The 25,432-nt window shown below is 40.5% G+C and overlaps 1 protein-coding gene across 1 annotated transcript in view; it reads left to right on the top strand.

Moving 5' to 3' along the window:
* LOC108800300 (dynein heavy chain 11, axonemal-like) overlaps nt 1–25,432 on the top strand; it is a 321,998-nt gene that overhangs the window by 202,434 nt on the left and 94,132 nt on the right. Inside the window, exons 59-63 of the mRNA XM_018572279.1 lie at nt 2,119–2,265; nt 5,236–5,349; nt 5,436–5,579; nt 9,404–9,586; nt 17,011–17,112. Coding sequence (XP_018427781.1) covers nt 2,119–2,265; nt 5,236–5,349; nt 5,436–5,579; nt 9,404–9,586; nt 17,011–17,112 — 690 coding nt within the window. The remainder of the gene's footprint in view (nt 1–2,118; nt 2,266–5,235; nt 5,350–5,435; nt 5,580–9,403; nt 9,587–17,010; nt 17,113–25,432) is intronic.

Consider the following 25,432-nt stretch of genomic DNA (forward strand, 5'->3'; position numbering starts at 1 on the left):
AGCCGTTTGATCCATCTGTATAGCAATTAATCACTAGCGATTTTAGTAGCATGAGTGAGCTTCTAAATGTCACTCATGTGTTTCTGCCTAAATGACTGCCATTTTATTGAACCACTCCCCCTTTCAGATTATTAAAACCCGAACATTTGGGAGATAAGCTTTTTTTAAAAACTGCTGATATTATTGTTATAAAACACACTAATAACCACTGTTTAATATATTTAATCACACCCATGATTTTGCTTTACAGAATCTGGCAATATTTGCAACTGTGATACAAAAGTATGAGCAACTATAGGAAGTTATTATCAGGACGGTTTTTGGTACTTGCACATGTGGAACTGTGGCCAAGCTATAGGCATTGAATTATTTAAATTTAAGCAGTAAATAAGCTTTAACACAAGTCCACACTGCCCTATGTAGCCGTGGGCACTCTGCAGCAATTCATTCTCCAAGTTTACAAAAGAAAAAGTGAAATTGATCACATTAGGTCTCAACACTCTGCTCTCTCCCGCTTGCTTACTACTTGTAGCCACAGTTCTAATCCAGTATTTATATATTTAAATCAGTTATAGTTCAACTAAAGGTTCCTGTCTAGGTGTTCAACTAAAAGTTCCATATAAAGGTGACAGTCTAAACAGCTCCAAAATGCAGTTACTTTGTGATGCACAAGCCTCATAAAGTAAACAAAAACTTATTTTACCTTTTGTGATCGAGTCAATTCCTCCTTCATTTGTGCCTCGCATGCTCCCCCTCCCAGACTCTGCAGTTCACAGTGGGAGGGAACCAATATAGAAAGCAATGGAAAGTATTATGTGTGGCCAGGTACTCACTGACAAGCAACAGGCAATGCTAATAGCCACACTCCCTTAAACATTTTTTTTTATCCCACTCTAGTGTAAGCAGGCACAGACTCCACGAATGGCAACTCTGCTCTGATTTCAGGAGCAGTGCAACATTGTTGCCATACCATTCCAGAAAGCTGCCTTAGGTAGACTTCACTGGCAGGATCAACATGTACTGTATTTGTGGGACTTTGCAGGGGGACAAAGTGAAAACTGTTAGGGCCCATTCACACCACATCCAGATAATCTCCAGACCAGATTGTTTCCGGACCCAAATTGCATCCTATTGAATCCATATGCTATTTTTGGCCTCTGTTCACACCAGGCAGTCTGTTCCAGACCAGACCAGAAAAATACTGCATGTCTCATTTTGTCTGGTCTGGAATGCACTGGACCTAGGGGCAGGTTTCCACCATTGGACCAGATCTGAGTGCAGGTACAATTATAATTATGTGCTGTAGCACATATGTCTTTAATGGGAGGCCATATATCTACTTTACGGTTAAGGAGCTAGAGAAGGTAGAATAGTTGCTTTTTGCTAAAAGTGAACTTGTCTTCTAACACACACTGGAAATAACAGATGCTTTAACCGCCCATCATCTTCAGTGCTATTGTATTAAAATAAATCATTTATATTTCAAAAATGTATCTGCAAATTTATCTATGTTGACATGGTGCTGGGTCTTGTGTAGTCAAATAATCATGGGAGCAATTTTATATCTTTTAATAGGGGAACTCTTTACTAAGACAAAAAAGTGATGTCTTGTTCCTACAGGTTGGGCTTAAGCATGGGCCTAACAACACTATTCTACAAAAGACAAAATGATAGCAAAGGCTACACAGGAGGCCAATGGCTTTTGTAGGCTATTGTAGCACTGTGCAGTAGAAAACATATATATCCATATTACTTTCTTATGGCTTTTAGTAGGATCATTTATTGACACAAGGTAACTTTAGGAAGCAATTATAAGTTGTACATTGATATTGTCACACACTGTCAGTTACACTCTGCCAGCATTCTAAAAGAATTGGAAGAAAGGAATGAAACCTTTTATATGCAAATCAGAAGCCAGCGATTCATTTTGACTGCCTTCAAGCCAGCATTTCGATAAATACAGAGAGATAATTACACATCCTCCAGAGGAACAATGTAATTACCCACGTTTACAATGAAGCCCAAGGCAACGTTTATTCTTTAAGCTAACCAATTTTGTTATAATTGAAAATATTGTCTTAAAACTTAATTAACCAAGTCTCTGTTGTAATAATGCAGGTGGAAGATCTGAAGTCCAAACTTGCCATACAGGAAGTAGAACTTCATCAAAGGAACAGAGATACAGAAGCACTTATCGATAAGATTGGCCAGCAGACAGAAAAACTAAACCAGGAGAAATATGTGGCAGATGCAGAGGAACGAAAGGTATTTAACTAGGATCTAAGTAATCATAATAATAAACAAAACAAGTTAGAGATAAACTCCAGGCAAACAGCTCAATACTGTATATAGTTAAAATTCATGTTCAAAGCTCATCTCCGGGCAAACACAAAAAGTATCCTTGCAGTGGGGATACTCCTGCACTGCTCGGGTTAAGTTCTTATTTTTGTCAAGGGGCTGGGGTAAAGTAGATTTACTTACTTGATCCTTGCTCCCCTGGCTGTCAGCACTGTTCTGCTCTCCCCCTCCACTGCTGCTGGTGCAAAATCCCTCGGAATCCTCACATACAGGGCCGGTCTGTGGATGTGATGAAGTCAGCGATCCTTAGACCACCAGAGTGAAGTTAAATGTCAAGTTTTTTTTTTAAGAAGTGTCGCACTGACTCCCTAGGGAGCTGCGGGTAATTTTGTTGGCTTCTCCTACCGTGTCTATTGGTAACCAGCCCAGGACTAGGCCAGCACCACACAATACCACAGTGACAATTAGGTTACAGTTTGTTTTGTCTTTTATACAGTTTATTGCTTAACACAAAAATGCATGAGAGAGGGTTAGGGGTTGCAGAATACCCACAATCACAAAAATGAAGGACGGGTTATTCTGTATTAGCAGCAGACCCCTTAGGAGCGGCCTCCATGTGAAAGCAAGTAGTGAGGAAGCAGCCAAAAAAGTCTATGACCATGTACAAGCAGTAACAGTCTCTATCTCTCTCTCACATCCCTTTGTGAGCAGACAAAGGTCCCTAGGTCTATGGGTAAGGTCCTTCTTCAAAGGTAATCGCTGTAATACTTTTTGGCAAAAATATACTTCTTTGGCCCAGTTTGCACCGGTCAAGGTCTTAGACCTTGGGCTTGGATCTTGGGCCTTCAGCACATGGCTCAGACTAGGGCCAAGGTCCTGTCAGCGATGCTTTACACAGATATCCTTCCAGACACAGGACCAGGGGAATGAGCATTCTGCATAGGTGCTCGCAAGCATTTATCATCTCCCCAAACCATACCTCTAAATGCAATTCTCTAGGGATTTTTCTTGCTGGTTATCCCTCACACACTCCATCCAGCAACAGGTGGGAGAAACCAGCCCACCAGGCTTAAGGAAGATCAGCAGAGTCCTGAAAAATAGATAACCCCTCAAGCTGGCTACAGCCTAACAACAACACACTAAATTGCAACTAGGGCCACAACTACATAGGGCAGCAGGGTCCCTACAGATGTATAGTGAGAACTCCTATTTTCCAAATGCAACCAAAGTGAATGAAAGACATTGTAAGTAATATTCTGTGTTTGTGGTGACCTAGCAATAATTTCCCTCTAAAGAATAGCAGCTCAAGCATTTTGAAAGACGGATCGTCATGTGTTTAGTACACTAAACCTTTCGCTTTGTATAGCTGGGGCAAAGAATAGAACCTCAGACAGCAACAAAAACCTGACAGATAGTTTAATTTTTCATACTCTACTAAAAGAAGTGATTTTACTGGTGACCCTCGCCCCCACAGGTGAGATTTTCCTAACTTCCTGTCTCAGTGACAACGAAAGGTGAAGGGAAATCTGGGAACACTAACAGTTATAAAAACTCAACAAAACCCTCCCATGCTCAAAACTAAAAGCTGGAGGTCTACTTGGATTCTTTATTATCTGGTCATTAAAAAAATCTATCAAACTGTAAAAATCATGGCTCTTTAACACAAGAAGCAAGACCAATACAGTTTGGCATTTTAAGGGTTCAGTCTGCTATAGGTGATGAATGGCAATGGCAAAAATAAGCTTTGCTTCATGTTTGGGTAACGTAATGGATGTGTTTCTGATGTTTCTAATGATTTTAAATTCAACTGACACATTGTAAAAGAAGTTTGAAAAGAATTGAAATTGTCATTCAAAATGCTGTGTGCTAATATCTTGTCTCGAGGCATGTGGAATATTTTGGTGGCTTCATCTCGCAGTTTATCCCCCCTGAGAGAGTGCGTAACAGAGAAGACTCGTCAGAATATTTAAAGCATCTTGCTAATTTGATGCCCTCTGGGTGTTGTGTGCCGGGGTCCCTGGAGAGTGGGCTCATTGTAGTGTGATTTCACAGCAGATCTATCATGAGAAAACTGTTCTCTTCTTTTTAAACGTCGTCTCTAGACATGAAGTCATCAGCCGAGAGTCAGTGTTGCTTATCCAATCTGAGTAAGTGGGTGCTTACAGTGTTAGGGGGTTTATGTATCTGTATGTTTAGAGAATGATCCATTGTCTTCTTCATCACCAGGGCCATGCTGGCCTAGACACATGTGAATCAGGATGCCCTTTCATACAGACCCCACCCTTCCTTCCTTATTTTATTTTTGCAGTTTTTTGTTTTTTTTAAACAGAAAACTTCAAAGGACACAACATGCCACCACTTTATCTGCAGATCTACCAACCTTTCTTACCTTTCTGTCATTGGCACTGGCTGGAGAATAATTTATGGTAGAAAAAAAGTCATGTTTTTCTTAAATTTTTCTTCTAAAGTTGTAGGATGGTTATTTATGAACTCTTGGAATGAGGTAAAATCTCACTATCACTTTCTGTTTAGATGCAAACAGTACTCAATTATGCTCCCCTTACAGGGAAAGTTAAACGTTCTGTAGGGATCTATGCCAAAACAAATGTTCTTTCGTTGTTTCTTTATAAGGCAGTGTATTTTATGAATGTTTTTTTTTAATATAATACTGCCTTATAACTGCTAGATGGAGCTGAGGAGCATAGAAAATATTCATTTCCTGTGCTCCTTTGGCTCCATCTAATGGCCATAGTGCAATATTACACAAAAGCAAAATAATTGCACTAAACAAAAAGAAAAAGGAGAGAAGAAACGAAAGAACGTTCATTTTGGCATGTATTCACACAGAGCGAATGTTCACAGATATACGACTCTGCAAATTGTTAATAAATAGACCTCTAAGTGTCTATGTATGTCTTTTTGTATATCATTCTTTAGGTGGCAGCTCTTCAAGCTGAGATAACCAAGCAGCAGCAAGAATCTGCAGATGACCTGGCCAAAGCGAAACCAGCTCTACAGGCAGCAAATGCAGCTCTGAACACCCTAAATCGGGTACCTCCACACCCTCAAATATGATTGTTGTCTCTTTTGTTTTACTTAGTCGATCTGCCCCTATTAACTTACTTTCCTTTATCCAGTTAAACCTCACAGAGCTGAGAACGTTTCCGAATCCAACAGCCGCTGTCACCAATGTGGCTGCCGCCCTTCTTGTGCTTTTATCTCCTAATGGCAAAATACCCAAAGACAGGAGCTGGAAAACTGCAAAAGTGTTAATGAGCAAGGTAAGGGTACTCAGCTTCATGATTTAAAAGAGTCTGAAAGCAGTTGATTAGGTTGCCTGTAGCAACCATCTGCAATGTCAGAGAATGAAAGATAAAATCTGGCTGATTGCTATGCCAACAGCAACAGTTTTTTTCCTTTAGACATAAGTGATTGTAAGATGGCACCAGCATATCCAGTTTGTGGTAAGGACTATAGATGAATAGATAGCAATATTCTGAGAGCCTTAAGAAAGGGACTAATGTGAATAGTTAATTGAAAGCTCTGCTGAATATCAGGGACGTGCGGTCAGGGGAGGCAGAGCCTCACCTAGTATTATGGAGGAAAAAGCTGTCAGCTTCAATTCTGAAGCTGACAGCTTTTTCTCCATTCAGATCGGCTTCTATCAGGTTACACAGCAGGGAAAGCCTCACCGCTGTGTAACCTGTCATGGACGGAGCGCTGCATCCGGATTTTGACAGGTAGTTAGGTTACACAGCAGCTGCCCCCCCCCCCACTGCTTGTGTAACCTAACTATTGAGACAAGAGCTGTCACAGTCTCTACTCTTTGTTAGAGGTGTGAGCTCTGTGGATCGCTTGGACCAATGTCAATGCGCCATTTGTCCAAGCTGTACAATCATAAAAAGAAAAAAAAACACCACTGAGGCCATCGATCTCGATGCCTCAGCAGTGACGGGCAAGTGAGGGACATGGAGGCTCTTCCCTGTCTCCTCCATTCCTCCACACTAGCTTAAGGACCGGGTTGGGGCAGGGCTTCGGTCGGCGGGGGCGAGGCAGGACGTGCTGGAGGAGAGGCTGGGGAATGCCTCACCCAGAACCAGAGGTACCGCACATGACTGCTGAATATGTTGTAGCTATATAAAACAGTAACATAAAATAACTATTTATACTTGTTTTTTTGTTAAGATTAACAAATGGACCCAATTCTTTTTTCTTTTGCATAAAAATCTAGTTTAGTTGCACGAAAAGGGCAGTGGCCCACTAAACCCAGAACCAATAGCCCCCCATAATCATGACCTTCAGTACAGTGGTAGCTCAGTTCACGAACTTAATTCGTGCCACGATTCTGGTTGCGAACCGAATTCGTCGCAAACAGAATTAAATACTGTATGTGCTAAAAAGCACACAAGAAAGCTTCACAGCAAGTGTGCGCAGGTCTGTCTGCGACCGTGATCTCGACTAGTAGAAGTCACGACCACGTTTCAGAGCAGGAAAGATGGTCGCTGTCGTGTTCGTCACCCAATGTGCAGTTCGCGAAGGAAAGCAAAATTTTGTGAACCGAATTGTTTGCGAACTGAAGCGTTCGTGAACCCAGGTATTACTGTATTAGTCATCTGTATCACTGTAATGGCATTGTTGCACATCACATCCAGAAATATATATGTAAAGTTTCCCCTGTTCCAGCTTCCTTTATAAGGTTTTATACATTCCATCTGCATGGTCCCACTGTGAGAACATAGCCAGCCCGCCTGAATGAAGTAAAGATGGGATGCATGTGCAGTATAAAAGCTTGGGGAGAATGGTGCATATGACTGCGATATAGGTGCACCGCTCGTACCCACAAACCCAAAGTTAAGGAAAAAGAGACTCCATTGGTGGCAGGCCAAAATAACTTTTAAAAGATCTAAAAATGGTGTGTACTAATAATTTGAAAACTCTAGTATATTGCAGTGGTGTAGTTATGTATGATGGGTAAGGATGGTATTTTATCTTGGAACGTTTAGTGACACTTTAAGTAGACCTTTATCCTATATGCTACTTACTTTTCCACTAACTTCTGCCGCTGTCACTTGTCACATTGCGAGTGGATGAGCAGCAGATAATCAGCGCAGCATTTCCTGAAGTAATAATGGTAAAAGGAACACAAGATGGAAATGCCTCCTCACCCTTACCTAATGCCACAATTATCTCCATACATAAAGTGTGCACTGTGTTATGTGGAGAGAGCACCTGGTATAAAGGTCAGGCCATTTCACTTGCTATTTACCTATCATTTTTAAGGCCAATTTGTTACATCTGCCGTGTTCAGTGTCTGTGGCTACTGTACACGTTATGCTGCGTATTATAAGGGGTCATGTTTACTGGAGCTTATAAATCAGAGATAAGCTAAGAAAGGCAAAAGAATTTAGACTTCATATATTAATGTATGCAATGTGCTTAAAAATCTGCATACATCGAGAAATTCCGAACTAAAGTGCACTTGGAGTTTTGGAGGAAATGTAATGCAGTTAAAGGGAATCTGTCATGAGAGAAACACGATGGCTGCCATTGCTGAACTCTCATTTTGAGAATGGTAGTTCCCTGGCTGTCATGATGATGCTTTGGCTTCAAAGCTGTCTGATTCGTTGACTGAGGACAAGCTTAGACATAACAAGTTCTGACACTTTTCTAACTTTTGCTTGCTAGCAAGCTATTTCTGGGTGTGTAAAATAAAACAATCTGCAAGAAGTTTGCATGTTGTGCCTGTGCTTCTTTGGGTTTCCTCCGGGTCCTCCAGTTTCGTCCCACACTCCTAAAGGTGCCCATACACCTTACCATTATCAGCCGATTTTCGTATGTGTTCGCGTTTTCGTCTGATATTTGTAAGGTTGGTGGGCAGTGTACAACCGCAAATACTGTACAATCGTACGACTTTTGACTATCCAGCAGGTTAGAAAACTTCGGTTGAATGTACGATTTTCGCAAGGTTGGTGACGTTTCCGTATGTCAAAATTCGTACGGTTTACACCGCTCATGCGCACACGAAAATCTGTGCGGTCGATTACCGCAATATGCCCAGGTGTTTTTTTAACTATCACTAATTGAACCTCAAGATGATTGAGGCAGGGGCTGCCGTACGATAATCGTACAACGGTTCGATCATCGGACGAAAAGTTTTGTCCGATGATCCCAAGGTGTATGGGCACCTTAAGACATGCTGGAGGGTTAATTGGCTCCTCTCTAAATTGGCCCTGTATGTGCGTGCAATAGGAACCTTAGATTATAAGCTCCTTGAGGGCAGGGACTGATGTGATTGTGCAGTATGTAAAAGCGATGCAGAAGAAAGAAAGAAAGAAAGAAAGAAAGAAAGAAAGAAAGAAAGAAAGAAAGAAAGAAAGAAAGAAAGAAAGAAAGAAAGAAAGAAAGAAAGAAAGAAAGAAAGAAAAAGAAAGAAACTTAAGTTAGACACTGCCAGATAACTAGCATTTTCAGAAGGAGGCCAACAAAGGCAGCCCCCAATACTTTTCTCATGACATGTAACTTTTAGAGATCGATATATTTTGCCCTTTTTTACCTAAGAATATCATAAAGTTGAAAATAATGTGGTAGTGTTGTCATGTGAGTAGGGAGACTTTATCAAAACACAAAACCCCAGACTAGGTAATAGAGATTCCAAAAAAATAATTTGAGATTCCAAAAAAAAGAATAAAGCACAGTGACTACCTTTCCTTTATTTTTACAGTATTATTTTTAAAGTGCACCTTTCAGGGGACAAATATGGGGGCTGCCATTGCTGACCCTCTTGTGCTGAGATCAAATCGGTCATGCCATAAATTGAACAGTGATTAAATGGTAATTAAGTGCCAGAATCTTGCCACGTCACCCAGTTAAATGACATGGAATGAGTGGGTTGCTTTGCTCTGCGAGTAGACCAACAGCGAACATTCCAGCTGGTTAAAATGATAGACTGGATCCCATTAATATGGCTTTCAACCAAACCATGGCTGCTCATTTTTCAGCTGTCATAAAAATTTGTCTACATATATTTGGATGAGAAATACCAGTAACTTTATATTTGAAACACTTTCCTAGCTGCCTATACACAAGTACATATGCTTCCTTATAGGTGGATGAATTTCTACAGAATTTGGTCAATTTTGACAAAGAACATATACCCGATGCAACAGTCAAGGCTATTAAAGAGGATTACCTGAGGGATCCTGAGTTTAACCCAGAGTTTGTGCGTACAAAATCCTCTGCAGCTGCAGGCCTGTGCGCATGGGTTATCAATATCATTAAATTCCATGAGGTAAGGTCTTACAGCAGGGGGGTCATAAAGATCAGCCAGTATGTCAAAGTAATAATATATTACTGGTGTCTTCCTCAGTATGTTTTAGCTTATTCAGTAAGGTAGAACGATAATGATGTGCAAAGAGCAGTAACTGATATCAGCCAATCAGATATCAGTTAACGGGAATCAAATTAGTTAACACATTATTCAAATTGGTGGCAAAAAACAGACTGCTCTCTGCACATCATCTCAGCTTTTTAGATTACTTTATAAAGTTTGAATTTCTACTGTGAATGTATTTTTACATAATCTTTTATGCGTAATATTTGTATACATTTTAGACAATTTACTTCCTCTTTACTGTAATATCAATAAGTAGGATGTGAATAAATACAAATTATCAGCAATACACTGCTCAAATTTTGGCTGAGGCCCTTGGGACCTCACTTGTTTTGACCCAGGTCCGAAAAATCTCAGCCAACAGTGACTGCAGCCCACCACTCACAGTCACTGTTCGGGTATTCCGACAGTGGTACTCCCAGGGGTTGCAAAAGTAGCCAATGGCCAGCTCTATTTTACTCCGTTCCTCTGCAGGATTTATATCTGCAAGTAGCCAGAAAAGGCAAATATAAATGCAAACACAATGAGGTTGATTTACTAATGGCAAATAAGCTGTTCATTTTGCAAGGGAATTTTCATTTAGCTGAGTGAATGTAGTAAAAATTCCCTTTACAAAGAATACCCAATCGCAAGCAAGGAAAGTTTTTAAAAAATATTTTTTTGCTTGCACATAATTGGATGATGGAAATCAGCAGAGCTTCACCTAATTCACTAAGCTAGTGGATAATTCCCTTGCAAAGTGAACGGCCATTTTGCCTTTAGTAAAACAACCACAATGACAGCTAATTTAAAGAAAAACACAGGGGGGAAAATTTTATTAACCCTCGTAGTGGGCCTAACTTCTGTACTGCAAGGGTTAAGTCCTCATTTTCATCTAGGTGTGAAAATAAAAAAGTTATACTCATCCGATCCTTGTAGCCAGCTGGCTGTTAGACCGCTCCTTCCAGTCTCTCTCTCCCTCCGTTCCTGTGGGCTAAGGTCCTGTGAGTCATCAGGTCCAATAAACTGTGGATTGGACATGAGAACACTGAGGAACATACCCCGCTGTAACAGCCAGCCGCTGCAAGGTTCGGGTGAGTATAACTTTGTTATTTTTGCACCTAGGCGAAAACAAGCAGTTAACCCTTGCAGTGAGGTTACCCTCGCACTGCAAGGGTCAAGAAAACAGTTTCCTGCAGTTCTTCTTCAAAGGGCATCTGAAAGGCACAGGGCCCTAGTGAGCAATGCAAAATGCCACTGCTCATATCTTATGTGTCAGAAGAAAAGGGAATGTAGAAAACGCATGCTTTATTATGTAGTGTGATTACATGGCTGGTATACAAAAGAAACAGCAACTATGTTTGAGCCCAATGACCTAATGGACCTCCGAACCTCTATACTACACCCTAGGGAATTATTCGCTGTGGCATAGAGGAACTGTGCACAGTCCAGTAACCCACATCCAATCAAAATAATACCTTCACTAATATGATTTAGATAAACTGAAATCTGATTGGTTGCTAATAGTTCAGCACCTTTCATATTATCATTGCTCTTTGTATTGCCAGACATCATGAACTTGTTCAGGCCCTTAGATTTAAAGGGCCATTTACATCATACTACATCATTTTTATTCCACCGGATCAAGCAGATCCCAAAATATTGTGGTTTATTTTACAAGCTATTTGTGGTACTGACTTTGCTGTTTCCTCTCCACTTTCTCCTCATATTTGGTGTATATGGGAAACTAAACTTGGGAGTGGTGCAATGTGTATGATTAAAGGCTTCGTTCACCCTCATGTGCCAATCTATTAACATGCTGTTAACTGAAATGTTTGCATGATGTATTTTGTCAGTGCTGGAGCATTCATCACAGGTGGGTATAAAACTTAGACAAAGGTGTATGTCCTCATTAATTGTGAGAGGTCCTATTCATCTTACCCAAGCATAATTAATGCTGCTTGCAATCTTTAATTTTTCACTATTTGTCATGATTAATATTTCCTTTTCTCTGTGTTATTTATCAATCTGCTCTCATATATCCTGGATACTTCAACAAGATGTATGTAAGTTCTTTTTTTTCTTATTGTGCTGGAATGACTTCACAAAGCGTGAGACTGTTAATGTTTCATATTTTACTTGTCTGCAATATATATCTGTAGAGAATTTAAGATTTTATTAATTGTTACTGAGGCTTTGCTGCGCAAGGTGAGTGGAAAGGATTTCTTCTAGTTGGTGGGCTATAAGGGTATGAAGCTCATCAATGGTTTGAAATATAAAGCAATTGTGACTTATCACATTTATATTTTAGTGTTATGATGTGTCACTTGCACTCCTTACAACAATTGGACCTTGATTAGTGGTCACGGTGCTTGTAGTGATTACATGGATGGCGCCGTGTTTTCCAAAATCGTAAAAACAGAGATCACCAGCACTCAGTCGAAAGCATTCAATTCTTTTGCTTATTAATTGAAGAAACGTGTCACAAGCGTCAATTAGCCAACGTTTCGGGGCCACGCAGGGTCCCTTCTTCAAAGCGACATAGCGACATTGTCAACTGAGTGCTGGCGATCTCCGCCTTTACATTTATATTTTACACGATCAGTATACTTTATTGTTATATGTCATTTCCTGGAGGCACAGGTAATTGTTTGTGTTACTGCGTGTCTCCCCTAATACTTGCATGATCATTTCTGATACAACCACACTAATGCAGGTCCACGAATAAGAATTTATCCTAAGCACAGGGTGATGCGGTGTACTCACTACATGACTAGCAGTCTCAGCACATGTATCTGTGAATGGATAAACTGCATACATGAAATTATTTCATTCAAATGTCAGATGACTTGAGTAAGGCTGGGCACACACCTTACAACCATCGCAAGACTTTTGTCTTGCAATGGTTGTAAGGTACTTAAAAAAACGTACGATCTGCCTATCTTGCATAGGCAGATCGTACTTGCGATGATCGCAAGCCACGCCCGCCGATGACCGCAATGCCGAACGGGCAGTGTGCGCTTGCGCACACTGGCCCGTACGGCTTTTATCGTACAAACATGCCACAAACCCGCCGAGCATCGTATGATTATCATATGATTATCATATGATTATCGTAAGGTGTGTGGGGAACCTTAACACTGATCATGCTCGTAGGGAACAGCTGCATACTCCCCCAGCTAATAGTTTTTTGTACCACTAGTGGTTAGTGGGCAGAAATAATTTTGGACACTCGTATTGTGTCTCCCTCTCCTCCCTGAATATTAATATGTTTGGGCAATCTGATTATGCAGATTAAAAGAAAATTAATTGTATCTATCCCACCAGCATCTAATGCATGCAAGTAACTTTAGAGGGTCCCCTGAAACCTCCACAAGCACTGAAATGTGTGCATTACTCTAATTACACCACCTGAACAAAAGGGCAATATAAAGCATTGCCCCATGGTAATGGCACCACCCTTGGGCATTGGGACACCAGACAATAAAAGTAATACCCTTTCCAGCAGCTTTTATAATATTTTTTGACAATACTGTACAGATGTTCTTGATCCTTTTTTGCCGTTAGAGTTTGCCATCTGTAGAATATTGTCTTGCAGCACCTAGTGTGTTTGGGGTATCACTTTGGGCAGAATCACCATTTCACTGGTTGTTCTAATCTCTAAAGGTCCCCATACACCTTGCAATTATCGTACGCTAATCGCGTGAAATCCCGCAATCGTACGATAATCGGCAGGTGTATGGAAGGCGTGCGACCGTTTCTACTGTACGGTCGCACGTCTTTTGTCAAACGAGCATGCTAGAAAACCCGACGAGAATCGTAAGATTGTCGGCGGGTTAGTGGCATACTCGTTCGACAGCTGCGGAACGGGCCGGTGTGCGCACGCGCACACTGCCCGTTCAGCATTGCAGTCATCGGAAGCCTGCTCCTCAGCGGGGCGGGCTTTCGATGATCGCAAGTACGATCTGCCTGTCCAAGATGGGCAGATCGTACGAGCTTTTAATTAGCTTACAACCATCGCAAGACAAAAGTCTTGCGATGGTTGTAAGGTGTATGGGCACCTTAAGACTTGCAGCACCAATAGACTGGTGGGTAGCACAGGTGTAGTGTAACACATTGGGCATGGTCACCATTGAAACAGTTGTTTCTATTCTTTCCAGTGTTGGAGCCGATAAAATAATATCTATGTAAAAGCTATGATATAAAGGTTAGTGTTATTCAGTTTGATAAAAATGGTGTCAGTCCAAGAAAGGGAAAAGCAGGTGGGAGGTGCGACTGGAGTGCTGTATAGCTCAGGTTGCATCACTCCCTCTCTGCAGTGCCCAGAAACTGGGCATTCAGGGGACGTTATGCTGCTAGGTAAGATTTTTCTACTTTGTAGCCTCCCTCTGCACACAATACCATCATTTTTAATGATAATTAAAACACCCAGAGCACTGTGTAAATTTTAATTCTGACTGCAGTGTGGCTTTAAGCCCCAGTCCAATCTAGTGCAAAGTTGTCTACACTTGTTCCAGCTGAGGAAATAGCCTTGGTGCTCTACATGGTCTGTGCACACATCAGAAAAGTCATTTCAGACCTCATGGATAATTTTGTCTGCACAGTGTCTGTGTTGCCCTTTTACAGCTTCTAGGACGTAATAAAAGGAAAATGTGGATATAATAGATTGCAACACAGAAACTCTTTTTTTAATATATCAAAATGTCTTTTATAGACTTGTCAAATATACCTAGATATGAAAATAAGAGCGACAATGTCACAAACAGGCACTGGTGGATTTGTACTCTGTTCCAGTTTTGTTCGTAGTGACAATAACTTAATTTATTTTCACAATAAAGAATATTCGTAATAGTTTGTACTTTTATACTATTTATGATAAATATTTTACCGGAGAACAGCAAGAACTTTTAAAGGAAGTGTGAAAGTCAATTTTTATTCTAATTAATTAAATTCCTCTGTGAACTGACCAGGACGGCAGCGAAGGAGCATCCATTCTTCATCCTGTGACATCTTCCTACCTCATCTCTAGCTCATATTTCTCTGATCATGCTGGTTTATATAAAGCATGTTGTAAGATAGGAGAATACAGAAGATATTAAATTGCTCAGTGGCATAAGATTAACTGCTTGATGACAAATGCCTCCATTTGCAGCATATTTAAAATGTTATTAAACCTTTCGTATACAAAATAATGTAGTGCAGCAAACCTCAGCATTAACCTTGTCTGAAGTCCTGTTTTCGATTGTAGCTGTTAGGGAATCAAGACAGAAACCTAAAGTGCAGGTTTAAAATTGAAAAAAAAACTATAAACATAAATGGCAAAAAACAATGGAGAAAGTCCAAGACGTCGTCAGTACCAGGTCAGAGGTCAGATGCTAAAGCGTGTTGTCAGCCAAACCAGATCAGGGAACACTGAAAGCAGGATGAACAGAAACAATAGCAGTCAGGAACCAGGAGGTGTCAGCCAGAGTCAGGGTCATGCACGGAGAACAGGAACAACAGCAGAGCACTTGGAATTTGTCAGAAGTTTTGCTGGTAGTTGCAGAATGATGATGTTAATGGGTTTGGTCATAAAAGGCCGCCAAAGAGGAACAACAGTGTCAGAAACACTGCACAAGCCATGGTGCAAGCAACTGGAAAAGGAAGGGTAAGAAACTAAGAAACCCTGACAGTAGCTTGTAGCTGCTTCAAATTTATGGTTTGCAAAACCCCCCTTCCTTGGTGCATACCTTCAGGTGTCCCCATTGCTTTGCAGAAACTCATGGTGACACCTATATGTGCAAGCTCCCAGTTGGCAGTGTGAAGGGTATTTTTGCGTTCGTCAATACACATAGCCCTGGCAGCAAGCCACTCCCCTTTTCCCCTTCTCCATGCAGGCCTTATAGCAGCTGATAGCAGCTGGAGCATGCGCTGTCTCTGTTCTCTGATACAATAGCTGGCAGGGGAATTTCCCCCATCCACACTGTTTTCCCCATCCACGCTGCCCCTAGTAAATTACCTCAGTGTTCTGCAAATAGAGTGGCTGCCAGCAAGAAAATTAATTCATCCATTTAGTTAAAGAGCTGATCATTTCTTTATCGTTCATTAGGGACACGGAATTCAGTTATTCTGATATTATTGGGTTATACTGCCACCTACAGGAGGATATGGAGGATATGGACACTGGCAAACAAAAAGGCCCTTGGCCAGCTAAAAATAACCACTCCCACTCCCAGCATGCTGTTTGTTGTTTTACTGATGTTCTAGAGGATTCTCTATTGAGAAAAGTTTATTCCTTTTTTACTAGGCATTTTATTTTTCTCAAGATATTTTTTTCTTTAATCAAGATCTCACCTACAATACATGCTGCTGTTCTGGGCTCTGTATGCAGCTATTCAGTTCGTCTAATGCTCGGTGATATCTTAGAGGCTATTTCTGGACCTTGCTAGACCAAAGATTGTAGGACCTGCCTAGAATTTTTCCTTTGGGCCAGGACAATGGTCTCCAATCACATTGGTCTTTAGGCACCTATTTCCTGCAGACTGCCTCCAATTTTATTTTGTGTTATTATGACGGCCTTTAATGTTTTGTTTGCTGTGTTGCCCACTCCTCAGTTGGACTGCTTTGTTTCCACACCTCTGTGTTTGTGATCTATTTCTTAGTAGAGCTCTTCTGTAGAAGGCAGTATAACCCAATTCAGAATAAAGAACTCCTGTGCCCCTTAATGACCTTCAAGAAACTGTATGTACAAAAATTCTGTAATTTACTTAAGGGTGGAATCTGTTGTGCTAAGCCACCTGTTAGCTTATTATATATCTTAAAAGGATGAGATCTACTCTCGATAGTTTTTTGGTGTTTTCAAGCACACTATGGAGCTTTGGTTGCTCCTCACCTTCTGTTGTGTTTTCTATAATGTAAAATAGAATAAAGATCAAACGAGGAGCTTGGGACTCTATAATGAGCCACATTAGCTGTGAAGACCCACAAACTAATCCACAGAGATCTCACAAATAGTGTCCCCAAAAATATAAAACTGTTAGGCCTTGTGCTGTGTAATTGGACTTTTCATCGCATTAGACACGTTATGTATTCTATACAAGTCTCAAATGCAGGTCAGAAGGTCAAATGCAGCTGTCAATGAATTCTAAATGATCTTAGAAGAGTCTTAAACTGATATGAAACTGATGCAATCGACACAAGCCTAAATCCCATCGACACAAGTCCTCTCCTGGATCTACCAAAGCTAAAATATAAGTTATGGGTGGAATGACCTTTAAACTTGGATTTGTTAAAATGATGAGCACAGTTGTCACTGAGCAGCAGTGTAAAATAAGACATCTGGTGACTATAATATGTTTTTTTAGGTTTACTGTGAAGTGGATAACAAGCGTCAGTCACTGTCTCAAGCCAACACAGACTTGGTATACGCAGCTGAGAAATTTGAGATCATCAGGAAAAAGCTTGAGGTATGTCTCTATAATGTTGGGGTTTTCTGTGGTTTTAATCATGTGTGTTATTCTTTAGAGTTATGATTCTTCTGCTTATGCTGACTACGATGAAATGAGAAATGTTTTTGTTGTTTTAGGGGCAACCTCTGTGGATATAAATACACAAATAAGCATAGGGGGTTGTGGATTTTACTTTAGAAGTTCATTGGGTGAATTTATCAAAACTGGAGCAGACATAATCTGGAGCAGTTTGCCATCGTAACCAATCAGCTTCTCTTTTCAGTTTGTTCAGTTAAGCTTGGAAAATGAAAGAGAGAAACTGATTGGTTGCCATGCACAGCTGCTCTTGAGTATGTCTGCTCCAGTTTTGATAAATTCCCCTCAATCTGTTTGCGTTGGGTGTTGACATTCAGTATTTAGCTATCAATGTACACGCTGTAAACAATATTTTATAGAGAAAGGGCAGCGATGCCATTGCCAGTTTTGTGAGCGATTGTGGTGTGTTCCAGCAGCTACCACTCTGGAAACACCGCAATTGGTGTGAACAAGCCTTCAAGGATCTGCAATAGAGTTACTATTGAACTTGCAACATTTTTCACCAAAAATACATATATGAAGTTGAAGTGTCAGGGCCAAGTTTTATTTTGGTGCACTGACACTTTTAGCAGCACAGGTTTATGAAAATAAGCCGTTATCTGTTTTTAAATGTATTCTAATATGTTCTAATTTTGGACTCTCTTTTTGTGTAGTAGTTATGATAAATCTCCATCATTATTTTCAGTAATGATTTTATATATAGTCAAGATCAGGGGTGGGCAGTTGCAGCCCTCCAGCTGTGTTTTAACTACAAATCCCAACATGCTTCTGCATCTAGGAGTCATCCCTTTAAATGTTAGTCTTGCAGTACCTCATGGGACTTCTAGCTGGGGGACCGCACTTTCCCACCCCGGTCAAAACTCACTAGGGGACTCTCTGGTGGTTGTAATGGCTGGGTCATCTCTAGGCAGGTGTTAAAAATAATATCACTAATAAAAAATAGACAAGTAATAAAAGTAATAATAATAATAATAATTAAAATAATAACTACGGTATTAACGCCCCTAAAAATTGTTTTTTTGCTAGCTGACATCAGTGTGCTATAATTCAATTTGTGTGAGCTATTTATAAAACAAACTTGCCAACATTCCCAGAAAAATTGAAAGGGCTCTTTCCCGCAATTGGAAACAATGGTCATGTAACTCAAGTGCTACCTACTTAGGCAACTTGTGTGCCACTTCCTGCTGGGTGAAGCATTCTATTGCACATGGGGGAGGGGTACTTGACAACTCTGATAAAGTGAAAAAAGTACATGCTGCAGTTTTGATCTGTTTGTGAGTACAGAGAAAGATTTATATCCAAGGTGAGATCTAGCCAGACTGTAGCTTAGCGATGTAAACCAAGTTTAATGATAACAGAAAGACTAGTGTCTTGGAAAATATTGTATAAATCAGAAAAAATTTAATTTTAATTTTCAGTTACACTTGAAGCCCTTGATTTACTACTAAGCCTAGCAACACATTTCACAGTGTGAACTAGCCCGACAATATTCCCAGCACAGCACTGAATTTTGGCATTACGTGAACTACACAATAAGTTGTGAAAGAAAGCTGATGATGGAGAGATGCAGCGGGCATTTAATAAGTAGAACAACGGTGAGATAATTAACAGGCATGCATAAAGATTCATGCTTTATACCAAAATTTTAATTTTGCACATAAATGTGCCTGATGTAGGCAGCATTTAATCACCTAGCTGACAGGAGTAACTACTTTCATTTAACCTTGACTGAAGATCATGAATTCTAACAGGTTTAATTGGGTACATCATTTAAGAGAATGAACAGAGCAAATTTTTCTCAATTCATAGACTCTGATTGACATGCACTAGCAATGCTACATTGCACAATTAACGTTGCTCTGTATTCCAGATATGGACAACGATTGCCATAGTGATGTGACATTGTTTGATCACAGCAGCTAAAAAAAAAGTGTTCCCTTTCCCCTTGTCTAGAAGAGGGCAAAGTTTAAAAAAAAAAGAAAAATGAAAAAGAGACATTTGAGCTCGGGCTTTTTATTGTTTGTTCTCATTTAATCCCATTAACATGCATCATGTCTAAGCCATGGATTTTAACAGCAAAAAAAAAAACAGAGACAAAGAAAGTTGCTCTCTTATCTTTAAAAATTGTAATTGCTGTATAGCTGCTTTTTATGTATATACTATACCAAGAAGTTGATCTGAAATTTGAATGATAAAAATGTAAAATGAAAATTGCAGATGTACTTTGTTGTTTGCACTGCAGGAAAAACAGATGTATTTATTTCTAATTTACAGCAGATTGGCCAAAGTTTAGGTCCAAAGAGATTTTATTTTCAATTGAAGACCAAACTGTAAACCAACCCAAAATTAATTATATATAACTCATGTAACTACAAGTCACACATATATGTATATTGTGCTAAGTTTATCTATGATTTGGGACATATGATTTAACTATGAAACAAGTCCATCTACCTGAATTACTTTTATTTCTACTTATTTAAATATTTTACTCTCTTTGTAGTGCTTTTAAAAGACACATTGAACCATCCATATCAGTCATTGCTGCCAAAGGAGCTGACAGTATAAAGGTGCCCATACACCTTACGACCATCGCAAGACTTTTGTCTTGCGATGGTCGTAAGATGTAATGGCTGGGTCATCTCTAGGCAGGTGTTAAAAATAATATCACTAATAAAAAATAGACAAGTATTAAAAGTAATAATAATAATAATAATTAAAATAATAACTACGGTATTAACGCCCCTAAAAATTGTTTTTTTGCTAGCTGACATCAGTGTGCTATAATTCAATTTGTGTGAGCTATTTATAAAACAAACTTGCCAACATTCCCAGAAAAATTGAAAGGGCTCTTTCCCGCAATTGGAAACAATGGTCATGTAACTCAAGTGCTACCTACTTAGGCAACTTGTGTGCCACTTCCTGCTGGGTGAAGCATTCTATTGCACATGGGGGAGGGGTACTTGACAACTCTGATAAAGTGAAAAAAGTACATGCTGCAGTTTTGATCTGTTTGTGAGTACAGAGAAAGATTTATATCCAAGGTGAGATCTAGCCAGACTGTAGCTTAGCGATGTAAACCAAGTTTAATGATAACAGAAAGACTAGTGTCTTGGAAAATATTGTATAAATCAGAAAAAATTTAATTTTAATTTTCAGTTACACTTGAAGCCCTTGATTTACTACTAAGCCTAGCAACACATTTCACAGTGTGAACTAGCCCGACAATATTCCCAGCACAGCACTGAATTTTGGCATTACGTGAACTACACAATAAGTTGTGAAAGAAAGCTGATGATGGAGAGATGCAGCGGGCATTTAATAAGTAGAACAACGGTGAGATAATTAACAGGCATGCATAAAGATTCATGCTTTATACCAAAATTTTAATTTTGCACATAAATGTGCCTGATGTAGGCAGCATTTAATCACCTAGCTGACAGGAGTAACTACTTTCATTTAACCTTGACTGAAGATCATGAATTCTAACAGGTTTAATTGGGTACATCATTTAAGAGAATGAACAGAGCAAATTTTTCTCAATTCATAGACTCTGATTGACATGCACTAGCAATGCTACATTGCACAATTAACGTTGCTCTGTATTCCAGATATGGACAACGATTGCCATAGTGATGTGACATTGTTTGATCACAGCAGCTAAAAAAAAAGTGTTCCCTTTCCCCTTGTCTAGAAGAGGGCAAAGTTTAAAAAAAAAAGAAAAATGAAAAAGAGACATTTGAGCTCGGGCTTTTTATTGTTTGTTCTCATTTAATCCCATTAACATGCATCATGTCTAAGCCATGGATTTTAACAGCAAAAAAAAAAACAGAGACAAAGAAAGTTGCTCTCTTATCTTTAAAAATTGTAATTGCTGTATAGCTGCTTTTTATGTATATACTATACCAAGAAGTTGATCTGAAATTTGAATGATAAAAATGTAAAATGAAAATTGCAGATGTACTTTGTTGTTTGCACTGCAGGAAAAACAGATGTATTTATTTCTAATTTACAGCAGATTGGCCAAAGTTTAGGTCCAAAGAGATTTTATTTTCAATTGAAGACCAAACTGTAAACCAACCCAAAATTAATTATATATAACTCATGTAACTACAAGTCACACATATATGTATATTGTGCTAAGTTTATCTATGATTTGGGACATATGATTTAACTATGAAACAAGTCCATCTACCTGAATTACTTTTATTTCTACTTATTTAAATATTTTACTCTCTTTGTAGTGCTTTTAAAAGACACATTGAACCATCCATATCAGTCATTGCTGCCAAAGGAGCTGACAGTATAAAGGTGCCCATACACCTTACGACCATCGCAAGACTTTTGTCTTGCGATGGTCGTAAGCTTATTAAAAGCTCGTATGATCTGCCCATCTTGGACAGGCCGCAATGCTGAACGGGCAGTGTGCGCGTGCGCACACCGGCCCGTGCGGCAATTATCTTACGAGCATGCCACAAACCAGCCGAAAATCGTACGATTCTTGGCTGTTTTTTGAACGTGTTCGTAAGACAAAAGTCGTGCGACCGTACAGTAGAAACGGTCGCACGCCTTCCACATACCTTCCATACACCTTGCGATTATTGTACGATCGCGGGATTTCCCGCAATTATCGTACGATAATCGCAAGGTGTATGGGCACCTTAACCTTCCTACTACAACCATATAGACACACACAGCTGAGCTAGTTAGGAAGCATATCAACGTACCTGTATGTTTACTGATTACCAGTTAAACTGGAGCACCTGGAGAAAACGCAGGCAGACACAGGGAGGACATGCAGGTTCCATGCTGCTAGTGTCCCTGGTAGGAACAATAGCAAAAAAATTCCCTTTTGCTTATTCAGAGAAGCCATCAGAAATGTTGTAGCCCCTTAAGGTGCCCATAGTCCTAAAGGTAATTAAAGGTAATTAAAAAAATGTATGATCTGCCCATCTTGTACAGGCAGATCGTACTTGCGATGACCGCAATAAAGGGCAGTGTGCGCGTGCAGCAATTATCTTACGAGCATGCCACAAACCAGCCGAAAATCGTACGATTCTTGACTGGTTTTCGAACGTGTTCGTAAGACAAAAGTCGTGCGACCGTACAGTAGAAACGGTCGCAGGCCTTCCATGCACCTTGCGATTATCATACGATCGCGGGATTTCCCGCGATTATCTTACGATAATCGCAAGGTGTATGGGCACCTTAACACGGCTTTAGGCCACAACGCCTGCCCCCCGCACCGCCACCCAGGGCCGGCCTTAGGCCTTTAGGCGCCCTGTGCGAGAAAGCTTTACAGCGCCCCTCAGTGACCACACCCCTCAGTGGCCACACCCCCAGTGCACCATTTAAAGACTCCTATTTTGTTAAGCTGCAAACAAAAATATATTAAAAAGTATGATAAAAATAAAACTTTTATTCAAAGGTATTAAACTTGTAGGCACAATGTAAATATTCTTATCAAATAAAACAACAGAAGGCAAACAATAAATGTCAAACTAAAAGTTTTCACTTTTTTAAAATAATTTTTTACATTTTTATAATTTTTCTAAATCATTTTTTTTTTTATTCTTTTACTGTTGGGGGGGCTTCGGTGAAATATTAGGGGTCTAAACAGACCCCAAATGGAAAAGAAATTGAGGACACCAAACTCAGTGAATGGGAAGCACTCAGTTCAGACTCTGATGATAGTAAAATATTTACTATTAGCAGGTTCTGAATGGGGAGGAGCCTCTGTACTGAGTGCTTCTCCCCATTGAGGAAATCTTGAATGAACAGGCTGTGATGTAAATCACAGCCTGTTCATTCATAACTGGGGACACATAGTACTATGGGGACACATAGTACTATGGGGACACATAGTACTATGGGGACACATAGTACTATGGGGACACATAGTACTATGTGTCCCCAGTTATTTACAAACACTGGAGTGATCAGATGATCTCACACGGAGGATCGGTAAGTATCATTGATATTTACCAATCCCCTGCTCTGCCAAGCACTTGAAACTGACAGGATGACAGCGGCTCCGAGGGCGGACGAGGGAGCGCTGTCATGTTGGATGGCCAGTGGTGAGGAGGAGAGAAGCCGCTCCGAGGGCGAGCTGTTTCGGCCGCCTGGCGCCTTTGTTGCCATGGCGCCCTGTGCGGTCGCACAGCTTGCACACCCCTAAGGCTGGCCTTGCCGCCACCACACTGAGCCAGTCACACTGTTATTATGTTATTATTTTTATACATTTATATAGCTCTGACATATATCACAGTGCTGTACAGAGAACACTGAGCCAGTTACATCGGTCTCTGCACAGAGGAGTTTACACTCTAATGTCTCCCCACAGTCACACACTATGATTATACATATATATACAGTAGCTATGACATATACCACAGTGCTGTACAGAAAACACTGAGTCAGTCACATCAGTCTCTGTATAGAGGAGCTTACACTCTAATGCACAATGGCACCAGCTGTAGGGGGAATACAAATCCCAGCAATACATTTATACAGCAATGCAGAACAGTATATGAATTTGACTCTGAGCTTAGTAACCCGTGGTACTCTAGGCCTAGTGACCCGCTGGACTCAAGGCTTAGAGATGCGCTGGACTCAGGGCTTAGTGACCCGCTGGACGCAGGGCTTAGTGACACGCTGGACGCAGGGCCCACCTGAGACCCCACGCATACCTGAGAGTGACCCTGCAGAGCCCACCATAGATGCTGCACAGCCCATTTGATACTCTCTATGGTGGGCTCTGCAGGCGTCTCAGGTGGGCTGGTCAGGTGGGTCTCAGGTGGGCTGGTCAGGGCTGCATCTCCCTCCCTACCTCCCAGCTCCTCTTACCTGCTCCTGGTTCCTGTACACCAGGGTGTGACCGCCCTTTGCCTTCAAAGCAGCATCAATTCTTCTAGGTACACCTGCACACATTTTTTGAAGGAACTCGGCAGGTAGGTTGTTCTAGGTACATCTTGGAGAACTTAGCACAGATCTTCTGTGGATGTCGGCTGCCTCATATCTTTCTGTCTCTTCATGTAATCTCAGACAAACTCCATGATGTTGAGATCAGGGCTCTGTGGGGGTCAAACCATCACTTCCAGGACTCCTTGTTCTTTATTACACTGAAGATAGTTCTTAATGACATTGGCTGTATGTTTGGGGTTGTTGTTATGCTGCAGAATACATTTGGGGCCAGTCACACGTCTCCCTAGTGGTATGGAATGATAGATAAGTATCTGCTGGTATTTCTCAGCATTGAGGGATCCATTGATTCTGACCAAACCTCCAACTCCATTGGCAGAAATGAAGCCCCAGACTTGCAAGGAACCTCCACCATGGTTCACTGTTGCCTGCAGACACTCATTATTGTACTGCTTTCCAGCAATTCACTGAGCAAACTGCCTCCTGCTACAGCCAAATATTTAACATTTTGACTCATCAGTCCAGAGCACCTGCATCCATTTTGCTGCACCCTAGTTCCTATGTTTTGTAAGCATGATGTGTCTTTCATCTGCTGCATTAAGTTTCCTTGGCTGACCACTGCGTCTACGGTCCTCAACGTTGCCCATTTCTTTGTGCTTCTTCAAAAGAGCTTGAACAGCACATCTTAAAATGCCCAGACTGCTTTGAAATCTTTGCCTGTGAGAAACCTTGCTGATGCAGTATAACCACCTTGTGTCTTGTTGCTGTACTGAGTCTTGCTATGGTGTATGATCTGTGACATGAAAGTCTTCCACAACCTCAACTTAGTAGCAGAGTTTGGCTATTCCTCACCCAGTTGTAAGCCTCCTACACAGCTGTTTCTGTTTCAGTTAATGACTGTGTTTCAACCTACATATGAAATTAATGATCATTAGCAGCTGCTTGGTACAATTGGTTACTCATACACCAGACTCTAATCCTACAAAATCCCTGACTTTGTGCAAGTGTAAAGCTGGCCATACACCTTACAATTATCTGCAGATTTTCTGTGGTCATGAAAAAGGTGCAAACGATTCCTCCATCTACACTTAACTGTGTGGATGGAGTAATCTCCACCTGGGCCAATCTGTTGCACTTTTTCCATCTGACCACAGAAAACCTGCAGATAATTGTAAGGTGTATAGGCACCTTAAGAATTGATGCGGGTTTGAAGCCAAAGGGTAATCACACCAAATATTGATTTGATTTATATTTTTCTTCTCTTCACCCACTTTGCATCAATAAACATGTATATTTTTGAAAGTATTCTCAGCATTTTCGC

Source organism: Nanorana parkeri, unplaced genomic scaffold (genome assembly GCF_000935625.1).
Source record: "Nanorana parkeri isolate BGI_ZX_2015 unplaced genomic scaffold, ASM93562v1 scaffold44, whole genome shotgun sequence".
In the NCBI taxonomy this organism is placed as follows: domain Eukaryota; kingdom Metazoa; phylum Chordata; class Amphibia; order Anura; family Dicroglossidae; genus Nanorana; species Nanorana parkeri.